Genomic DNA, 11,158 nt, shown 5'->3' with positions numbered 1-11,158 from the left:
GATGACGGCCAATCTGATTTGGAGTAACTGCACATGGACGTTGAACCACACCTAGCTGACGAATTAAGGAAGCATTTGGGAGGAGAGGATTGAAAACGCCCACCTATGGCCACAGCCTTTGAAGCTTTGCCCTGAGGGGGGGACCCTTTGTCTGGCTGTTTACCTGTTACCCGAGTGACTCACATCATCACGAGAGTGCTTGCTCTATGGAATTGTGACCACAGGAAAACCCCTGGCTGGGGTTTGAAGGACTGTTCACCAGCCAGATCTCTGGGAAGCTTAGTCATGTGTGTGTCAGTTCTTTTATTGTTTTCTCTGTAATGGTTTTACCGTAAGACTAAATGTGCTTGCTCAGAAAAGCCGTGTGTGAATCTAAAAGCATGGGCAATCACACCGGTGTGTAACCGCTGAGGAGAAAGCAAAGGGCTGCTGGCCTGTTCAGGCAGTCTGACTCGCTAGGGAATAATACAGTGTGGGCAGGGAACTGTTCAGCCTGGAAAAACCCCTGTCAGGAGGGAGAGAGGGGCGGCGCCAGGAGCCTAGGGTGGATGCCCTTGCTAGACCATGCAGGGGGAATACAGGTGCAGTTGCTCTGAACTGTGACAAATGGAGTTTTTTCCTTCCTGTCCAATTATAGGGAACCTTGTTTATGTTCTCTATGCCCTGGGGATATAATGGTTGTGCAAGTGGCAATAAAGGAAATCAATCAAACCCATCAGCCGGAATGCAGATAACTAAGCCCACGTGGGGCTGAGGCCAACTCCCTTAGAGGATGTCTGCACAGCAAAGAAAACTCCACGGTGGGCCCGTGCCAGCTGACTCGGGCTTGTGGGGCTTGGGCTGCGAGGCCTTTTCATTGCTGTGGAGACTTCTGGGCTGGGGCTGGAATCCGGGCTCTGAGACCTCCCACCCCGCAGGGTCCTAGAGCCCAGGCTAAGCAGCCAGCACTAGGTTGACAGAAGAATTACCTACTCTGATGGCAGAGTCCCTCCTGTCAGTGATCTACACTGAAGCGCTACAGCAACGCTGCAGCAGTACATGCGTCTGACGAGGTGGGTATTCACCCACGAAAGCTTATGCTCCAATACATCTGTTCGTCTTTAAGGCGCCACAGGACTCTTTGTTGCTTCTTACTGCAGCCGTAGCGCTGCTGTAACATTTTAAGTGAAGGTAAGCCCTAAAACTTTATGAAAATCACAAAGGTCTAAGCCAAAATCTCAGCTCTGAATGCCCACAGACTCTGGAACAGTTTGGACCCGGTTCTGGATCTGAATGTACTTATCAGAACCTTCCTGATGACAGGCCCAAAGCAAAACACCTGCCTTTAAAAAGATGGCGCTGCCCAGAGTGACAGCAATGGAGCCAGTCAAAACTCGGACTGTCCGTTTTGCGGGAAATGTCGCCATTTCATAATTTGTTCTTGTTCCGATTCAGAATGAAAACAGATTTTCAACAGTTCCCATGAAATAGAATATCCAACAAAAAACGGTTACTCCCCTTCTCGTAACGGTTGTTCTTCGAGATGTGTTGTTCATGCCCATTCCAATCAGGTGCTTAGTATGTACCTCTACTCCTGACAGGTCATAATATGGTGTAATCTAATAGTTGAAATAGTCCATTATTTTTAGGTTTATTTTAATTTTTAAAATCATTAAGGGCAGCTGCTACTTCGTACTGTTTGAAATGTCTTAACTTCCTTTTCAGATCAAACTCTCCTGTTCGTGGTGCACTGGCCTGTTTTACAGGTTTAGCAATAGCTGCTGGTAAGCAGGTTCCCCTCTGGGCCTCTGGAGGAAATCCTCTGATGCTACCCTGTGCAGCGAGAACACCTCCATTCTCTGCTGCATGGGCTGTGCATGTCCCACTTCACCTCCACTTCCTATAGTGACAAGCGAACCCAACTGGTTTAGTGTCATCTCCTCCCCTGCAGAAGAAAAACCATCATCAGCACAGATGAAGCACAGGAAGGGTGCAGCGAATCCACACTTAATTCATTTGAAATCCTGCTTTTCTGTCTCAGAGATGAAAGGCCTCTTGGCTCAGCCTCCCTCGGGCATAGCACGGGCGCATTCCCACAATTCTTGCACACGAATAGCAGGCGCTGGCTGGTGCCTCTTTAGGAATCAGTCAGGCCGCGTGTGACTGATTCTGCACCCACTCACCCAAGGTGCTCTAGGAAGGCAGGATGGTCTCGTTATACTAGCACAGCTCTGTTATTGTGGTGGCTGTCATCCCGAGAGGCAGCAAGTGCAGAAAGATGCTGCAGTACAAGCACATTTCGAGGGCAACCATCTCAGCAGAATTCAGACCTGTTCCCACGGCTCATTTAGGAAGCTGCTGAAAACCCACCTGCCTGGGGAGACATTCTAACTACAGTCACCAGGTTGCTTTGCCTGCAGTGCACGTCTGTCTAGTTTCTTTACTCTGCTTTTCACTTGGGAGCCCCTTGGGGCAAGGTTTGTGTAACATGTTTGGTCCTTTGCACAGCACTTTCCAGCTGCTCCTATACCTACAATACCAGAAAAATGATCTATAGAACACTAATCACCATTGAAATGGACACTAAACTAGCATTTGAAACTCACTTGCATTTGTTCACTAGAGAAACCTAACTTACACTGTGTAGAGAAAATGCAGTTGCTGACAGGACGGTCTCGATGTAATATGCAAGCCTGGGGCTAGATTCTCAGCTAGGGCGAATCAGTGGAGTTGCACTAAAGTCACTGATTTACACCCACTGAGCATCTGGCCCACAGTATGTATTGATCAAGCACAGGCTCCATGCATGGTGCCGTATAAGCCAGAAAAAAAAAGCCACTCTGCTGTGCAATGTACATTCAGCAAAACCCTCATTGTGTAAAGATCCCAGGGGAACCTTTGTAAAATCTGGGGTTTGGGCAATCGGGGATCCCTCATTACAGAGCCACTCAGCAGAAAGGAATCACCTGGCAACCGCAGTTCTGAGAACAGCTGGGCTCCAGGGAGTCAAAGCTGAGCTCGGCAGGTCTCGGCCCTGTGTACAGAAGTGCGTGCGTGACTACGGTTACTCAGACTGAACTGCCTCTCCCATTCTAACCTCGCCCCTCATCCCCCCTTTTTAATGGCTTGCAACATTCTCGGATTCATTTCTGGGGCCGACTCTTTCCACCGGTGGTTTCAGCCCAAAGGTGAATTGATCGGGAAAGTCGGAGCCCAGTCAGTTCAGCCATTTTTGACTTACTTTAAAGAAAAGGGAAGAACATTCCCCCCCACCCTTCACAATCAGAAATGGTGGCAAACCCAAGATCAGCCGACAACGCTGTACTAGCAGTAAAGCTAAGAGCAGCCATGCCCTGGAGTAAGGGGGTTTGCAGACACCAGATGCATGAGCACAAAGGCAGTGAGGCAGCATAAACTGACACGTCAGCAGTAGGGAGACGGCACCCAGCTCTACATCACCTTCGCTCCAGGTCCATCTCCCCACGAGTCGAGTGCCATGGTCAGATCAGCACGCGGTTGAAGAGCAGCTGGCTGAAACTGAACCCAGGACAGTGTGAGTTGATGCTGGCGGGGAGGAAGGAGCCGGTTGAAGAACTCCCCACTTGCATGGCATTGCCCTGCCCTGAGAGCGCAAAGCTGCCCTCACAGCAAACAGCCACCGCCACACAAAATGCCCTTTCCCACCGACGGCTGTGCCTGACACGATCTGATCTGGCCACGGCCATCCCTATATTCCTGCCCCTCCAGGTTGGTTATGGTAACACTCTGCACCTCAGATTTGGACAGCTAACCTTCAAAAAGCTCCCACTAGTCCGGACAGCAGCTCACTCATTCAGCAGCAGAAGCTCCACAGAGCGCGTCACCATGCGCTGCACTTTCATCGCTGCGTCACTGTAGATCTGAGTCTTCGGCCCTCATCTTCACAGCCTGCCCACGAATGGCCCAGGTTACCTGAGGGACCACCTCCACCCCCCGTGCCACTGTGACCTACCACAGTAGCTTTGTTCCACTTTCAGCGGGAAACTCAGGGGAGCAAAAGACAGAGCTTCCTTGGCTACTGGTGCACGACTGGGGAGCTGGTGTCTGGAGGGGACACAAAAGCCAGCTCCTTCTGAATGGACGTGAAACCGACTGCTGTAACCCAGCCACCCCTCAAACCCAGATATTTAGAAACCAGCTCTCCCTCCCCACCAAATAAACCTCTCTACAGAAGCAGGGAGGAGAGAAGAAGCGCGGAAGAGATGACTAGAGATCGTCTCGCTCTGGTGTTCACTTTAATGAACAGGTCAGGTGCTCAGAAACCACATGGATGGGTGCAGAGTGAGAACCTAGACAGGAAGGGCAGCTAACCGAGTACCATTCATCTCAGTTATTCTGCTCTGTAAAGCAGAGATTACAATGCAGAGGTCAGATAGGCGGCTACTGCCCACCAGTCCTTGAGGTTGCTGTGACACAGCACGGGAGGCAGTATGACCTCAGAAGGCCGGGGTTCTATTCCCAGCTTGGCTGCAGGTGACTTTGGGCAAGTCATTTCCCAGCTCCCTTGCCTCAGTTTCCCCACCTGTAAAACAAGGAGACATGATACTGGCCTTTGTCAAGTGTTTTGAGATCCCTGGATGGAAAGTGCTATATAAGACCTGTTATGTTCTTGCAACCACGAGTTACAGACACTTCGACATATGCAGCAGCCCTGTAAAATCAGAAGTCAAAATACGGGCAGTATGCCGGAGCTCACACAATCTGCACGATCCTTTCTGCACATAAGGTGATATAAAATTCCAGGGCTGTTGATTTAGCAGCTCAGACCAGTGTTACATTCTCTAAAATCTAAACGGAAAACAAACCTATAGGAAACAGCTCTGGATTAAGGCACGAATGCTGTAAATCCATACTTGAGGAATCAGCTGCTGGAGTCATGTGATTACATCCGCATCTCAGCTTTCATTTAAAAACAAGTAGGCGTTTATCCCCCGTGTTTGCATGAGGCAAATTAATGGACGGTTCTCTCTAAGTCTGCAGACAAGCTGAAACTCTGGCCCTGGGAGGGGTGACCTGCATCCCAGGCACCTCTAGGAGTGCTAACTCCCCCTCCTCTGGGGGCCACCAGCAACACTACCTACCTCAGGACTCTGTCAGGAGAAGGAGAGTGCTTCAATCCCAGCGCCTGTGCAGATACATCCCAGCTGCTGGGGTAAGTCTGGGGGGTTCCCCTGGCTGCTACCCCTGCCATTCCAGGGGAGAGGGGAGCTTGCTGCTGCTCCTGGTGGAGTTGGAGGAGAAGATGGCCCCATGCTGCTTCCCCTGCCATCACCACTCCAAGTGGGGGAGAGGGGGCAGACTGCCATAATGTGGCCCTGATGGGACATAACATTATACACGGATTATATGAAAAGCACTACGGGATCCTCCTTCAGGGGCCCTGCTCCTGTTACTTTCAATGGCAGCAGGATCAGGCCCTCCCCTGTAGTAGCCCCCACACTGTAAGAACACGAACAAGCAGATACTAGAGTTCAAATAGGGAATGGATTCAAGAACAGTGCCTGGACTGGGAGGAGAGAATTGCAATTGCTTTTGACACCCTGCCGTAAAAATTCAAAGGGCAGAAGGGTGAGTCTAGGCAGGGCTGGTAACAGAAGGGGCAGTTCAGATGGCTCCTTTAGCAGAAGAAAGAGGAGTAGCCAGATGCGAATGGCAATGGTGTGTGTGTGTGTGTGTGTGTGTGTGTGTGTGTGTGTGTGTGTGTGTGTGTGTGTGAAGGTATGAAAGGGTTAATCGTCAAGGACACAGTCCTCTAAGCGAAATGGTGACCTTTCACTTTCAGTGTGGAAATGGTCTCTCTCTGGAGGCTTTGGCCAATCCTCCCATTTAATAAAAATACTTCACTCAGACACTCATTTCCATCTGCAGAGCTCCAAACACTTCACAGAAGGAGGTTCGGCTCATTCTCCTGGTTTTACAGAGGGGGCTGCAAAGAGATGAAGGAACCTGCCCCCATCACCCAGCCCTGGAATTCCAGGCTCTATCCAGGCTCTGCCTCCTTTAGATAAAAAAGCGAGAAAGCGAAAAAGATGCTGTAAAAGTGAGCAGACCTGGGAAGTTTAACAGCAAGGGTTGCCATAAACCTGCCGCAAACAAGTGCGATTGGTCTAAAAACCTGCGGAAAAGGCAAGACATGTCTGGGGAAAGGGTTTGTATCTGTGTGTCATGCCACAGGGCAGAGTTTGTGTCATAAGGCCATGCTGCCGGGTGGAGTTTGAGGAAAAAAACAGCATAGGGCATAATCCCCTTCCCCCCCTAAAAATCAGACTCCAGAGACAAGCAGAAAAAAACAACACAGGCCACAACTGCATGAAAACAGCCGCCCAACGCCACTAAACAAGCCCAAAGTCCCCATGATAAGCTGACTTTCATTAAATCCAGTGCAATTTCTCATGTGACCTGCAACCAGCGGTGTGGTTTGCAAAAAATCGTTTGGCTGACCTGTTCTATACTTTCCTCGTATGGAACAGTGGTAACATCAGTTGTTGGGAATATCTTCTAGGATAGCATATCGTCCACAAGATACTGGGATTTTCAAGAGAGTCTAAAGGCGTTTGGCTCCCAGCTCCCCTTCAGCAGGGACCTGGATAGCTTTGAAAATCCCCTTAAGCGCCTCTGAAAACCTTCCTGTCAGTGCACAATGCCGGGAGCCCAGCAGAGCACTCGAGACAAATCCAGCTCGGTCACCGGTAGCGAAGAGCACATGTTGACTTTAATAGAGTTGCACTTGCTTACACCAGGCCTGAGTTTGGCCCATTCGCTTTTCATACATCTCCAACCAGAGGAGAGGATTTTAAAAACACTGCTAATTGCACCTTCATCTAAAGAATGAAGTTTGGATGTCCTGGATTAGTCTTTCAGAATGATTATTAATGATTCAATCATTGCACTTGAGTGGAGATCCACTTCTCTTAACAACCCCAACGCCTACATCAGGCCATGGAGAGCTGGGAGGAGACACAGGAAGCTGTTGTTAGGCGCTAATGAAAGAGCGCAAAGTTGTATTTACAGGTACTAAATAGGGTGCAACTTTATTTACAGTGTAAAGTGCATCACACAGAAGTCATTTAATACACACAACAAGCAGTGACATAAATGACAATACAGTATTTGCAAAAAGATTGTTCCTCTGAGACTATATTATTGTAAAGAGCAAAATATCATTAACTAGAACAGCCTTTGTGCCTTGCCAGCAGCTCTGCTAATGACATGGTTTTTCCGGACTGGTCTTTGAGTCCTGTCTAACTGTTCATCCATGTGAACTTCCAGTGCTAGAGGCAGGCCATGCGGCTCCTCTTAAGCAGTCTCCTATCAACACAAAGTGCCTCCATACACAACACTGTTCTACTCCAAAGAGAGCATCAGGGCGAGACAGAATCAGGGCATCACAAGGAGAGAAAGGGCACACACTATACAGACACAGTAGAAAAGATACAGTTTGTTTTTTGTAAAGAGACAAGAACAATATATATATAAATGTGTGTGTATATAAAAAGATAGCTCAGTTTTCTCCATCTACCCACTCCATCTCCTGTAGTTTCTGGGCGGTGTACTGCAAACAGGTCATATGGAACAAAAGGCCTCCAGTAACACTCCGTGTGGGACAGCTAAGGCCCTTTGTTTTCAGTTTTACGTGATTTTTACTGAAAGATTCTTGGGTTTTAAAAAAGCCATTTTTCAGTTTTTACTGATTTTCACCCAAATTTTGGACTCTCAAGAAACCCAATACATGACATTAGGTAGCTGTGTTTATGTTAATACTATGTCTAAGTGTAAATGTTAGGCTGCCTGTTAAAATAAGGTAATGTAGTGGAAGATACACTCGCGTGCAGATGTGTGCTTATTAAAGTACAGTTCATGAAATTAACCACAGCATTAAACTGCTTTTACTTTTCTCTATTTGTTGCTTGTTTTCTATCCCCCCATCCCTCCATATTTACCCACACAATTGTGAAGTTAATTTGTTGCACTGATTTTTATCAGTTTTTAAACGTTTGTAATAAACACTGCTAAATTCCCAGGACATTTTAAACAAAATAAAAACGGAAAACGAAGAGTTTCGGTGATAGCAAAGAGAAAGGCAAATGAAATGCGTATTGATAAATGGTGGTGATTCATTCCCAAGGACAGTATTTATTGAGAGCATGCGTGCAACTATTTGGTGCAAACCTCTCCAAAACCTAAGTTGCTATATGATTATTTCTTTGGGGGGAACTATAGTGTAGCACGTTATCATATTCTGATATTTTAGCAGTAATGATTAAATCAAAATTGTAAAGGAAACCCACTGTAGTAGAGTTGGGTGCCACAGTATAGTTGCCCTGTACTATCTCCGCTTGATACGAGGAGAAGCTCCTTAACTCTTCTAATTGCTTTTGTTCAATTATAGCATTCTACAATCTGAATGGAAATCTATCAATTGTTTGCTGTGGTTGCAGGTTGAAGGCTGGAATTTAATTTGCATTAGAACTGAGATAGGAAAAGAAGAATCCATTTTACAAAATTCCCTCCTTTTCTTCTCCAATCCACTTTTTTTTTTAAATTGGCAGTTGCTACCATTACAGGATCCACTTGTCATTTTTCTCTGCCTCTATAGTTGGCACCACAATAATCAGATGTTTTCCTTTCACTGGTGCCCACAGCAGTTGCACGTACATAATTATTAACTCCTCTTTGTTTTTGACTACATTTCCCTGGACGCGTTCATAAGGGATACCTAACTATAAAAGGGAAGGGTGGGGAACCAGAGTGTGCACACAGAGTGGTTTAAGAGTAAATAAAGCTCCATGAGATAAATTATTTCCTTCCTCTTCTTTCCTAATGTTGATACTAATTTTGCTTTATTACGTGAGCATTTTGAACCTAGCGAGCAGAGTGTTTGTAGAAAGGCGTGTCAGGTAAGGTTTCTAAGCCAAATTCTTGTACAGTAACTCCTTTCATACATCAGACGTTCACTCTCTAATGCTGCTAATACCAAACACACTCCACTCCCCAAACATTCCTTTCACCCCCTGCTTTTACTTAGCAATAGGAGAGTATCAGTGTTTTGGATCCCTAGTGAGGGGCATTTTTAACAAGGGCACTCAGGTGCATGTTTCTTATGACGCTAATATGTTCAGCAATAGGGGTGTCTGCGCGACAGACTTTACGTATGACTTGGAATAGCTCACTCCTATGTGGATTGTGCACTTTGTAGTTCTTAGTTGGCAAGGTGTATGTGTATGTGTGTGAGAGAGACTATTTTTTTGGTTCACTGATGGTTCTGCACACTACAAATATCACCTGTCAGTTTCACCTGTTTCCATGGATATGGCTACTGGAGTTGTCTGGCTATTTCATTCTGAGCTACACAACATTCTCCCACCTAGTCTAAACTTGTGACTATTTCACCAGTAAATCTATGGTAAACTTAACACAAACACCCTCTCATTAAAACATTTTCAAAGAAAATTAATTCCTTATGACAAAAATTATAGGGCTTGATTCTCCTCTTTCACCAGCCTGACACTGGTATAACTCCATTGTAGCAGAGTGCCAGGAGGTTGAGATTGACTTCAGTCAAACTACACCTAATTCTCATAGGTGTAAGTGAGATCAGGTTCAAAGTATCATGGAATGTTTCACAGCTCAGTTTAGCCTACAGTAACTACTGTCTACCGTCTAACTGCTGAATTACAGTAAGGCTTTGGCAACTAGTATCCAGAATTGCAACATCCTGTTTACTCTTGGTTGGCAGTAAGATGTATTTTAATTAACCAGTTGTATTCAAGGAATGGCAAGGACCAAAATGTACACAAGCTATTTCCTTGCTGGACAGCAGAATTTGTACATTTGTGTGTGTGTAGCAGCATATATTTGTTATATTTTTGTATATGAAAAATACAGATGGTTTCTTTAAAAATGGAAAAGTATAGGAAAAATATATCACAAAGCAAAAACATTTTCAAGGGGGAAAAAAGCACTGGATTTGATTTACAATGCATTAGGTTTCAAGCCCCAGTGGCTATGCTGAAGAAATATTTTCTTAGTATAAAACAGTTCCTCTGCTGTTAAAAGGGATAGAATCCAGCCTTCCTTTTCCTGCATTAACAAACAAACAAAACAAGATTAGTGTTCTATAATATACAGAATGAATCAGCAGGGTGAGGCATATCAAAATGAAAGCAGAAGTGATTAGAGCCAGCAGGACCGTCCGTGGACATTGTGGTGCCCTACGCAGTGCAGGGGACTTGCCCCAGGCCTGTTTGTGTGTGTGGGACTCCCCAGGTGTCTGTGGGGGGTGGGGAAGGCTGTGCCCAAGGTCTGTGGGGGGCAGGGCAGGAACAGGCTTGGGGGGAAACCACCCCCCAGCACGAGCTGGCAGAGCGGAGCAGGTTGGGGCCACTTCCTGCCACCCGGTGATTGCAGGGTGGGTCTGACTCCGCACTCATGGGTGGCAGGAAGTGGAGTGACCCGGCCCCAGCTCGCTCCGCTCTACTCCCCTGGCTCCCAGGCTTGGGGAGCAGGGGGGCCAGGGGGAACCGCTCCCCAGCACTCACTAGTGGCCCGACCTCTGCTGCAGTCCCCTGGGCCATAGCTCAGGGGAAGGGGTGGAGTGGGGGTGGGGTGGGGGCTGAGCTGGCCGGGAGATCGGGCTGGCCGCTGGAGCAGCACGCAGCTGCGTAGGGCACCAGGAAATCTGGGGAAATTTGGTGCCCCAAATTTCCTGGTGCCCCAAATTTCCTGGTGCGCTACGCAGCTGCGTAGTTTGTGTATGGGTAAAGACGGCCTTGAGAGCCAGGTGGCTTCAGGGAGCATATAAAAGATTGACACTTGGCACTATATTGGAAACAATGAAGGAAATCTAGTCCTGGATCCTGATATAAACCTCCAGTCATTCAAATCTCCTCTTAAAAGTCATTTCTTCCAGCTAGCCAACCACTACTAGCCTTCTTTTCAGTGTTATCTACTCTGGCTTGTATGTGTCACTGTATCCTTTTAAAACTTAAACCAAGGTCCCGATCCTGCGGTGAGCTACAGATCCTTGAATCTGAATGGAGCTCACTGCAGGGCTGAGGCCAAAGTCTGAAGCTAACAAGGTATGAAACAAACAAAACAGCTCTCATTATTCTTGTTTTTGAATCTCCTTTGTCCAGGGTCA

The 11,158-nt window shown here is 47.1% G+C and overlaps 1 protein-coding gene across 1 annotated transcript in view; it reads right to left on the bottom strand.

Annotated features, from left to right (window-relative positions):
* Positions 1–10,067: 10,067 nt before the first annotated feature.
* SVEP1 (sushi, von Willebrand factor type A, EGF and pentraxin domain containing 1) overlaps positions 10,068–11,158 on the bottom strand; it is a 169,305-nt gene continuing 168,214 nt past the window's right edge. The window contains exon 50 of the mRNA XM_065406573.1: positions 10,068–10,098. Coding sequence (XP_065262645.1) covers positions 10,068–10,098 — 31 coding nt within the window. The remainder of the gene's footprint in view (positions 10,099–11,158) is intronic.

This window comes from Emys orbicularis, chromosome 6 (assembly GCF_028017835.1).
Source record: "Emys orbicularis isolate rEmyOrb1 chromosome 6, rEmyOrb1.hap1, whole genome shotgun sequence".
NCBI lineage: Eukaryota > Metazoa > Chordata > Testudines > Emydidae > Emys > Emys orbicularis.
This window is presented reverse-complemented; position numbering and strand designations above follow the sequence as displayed.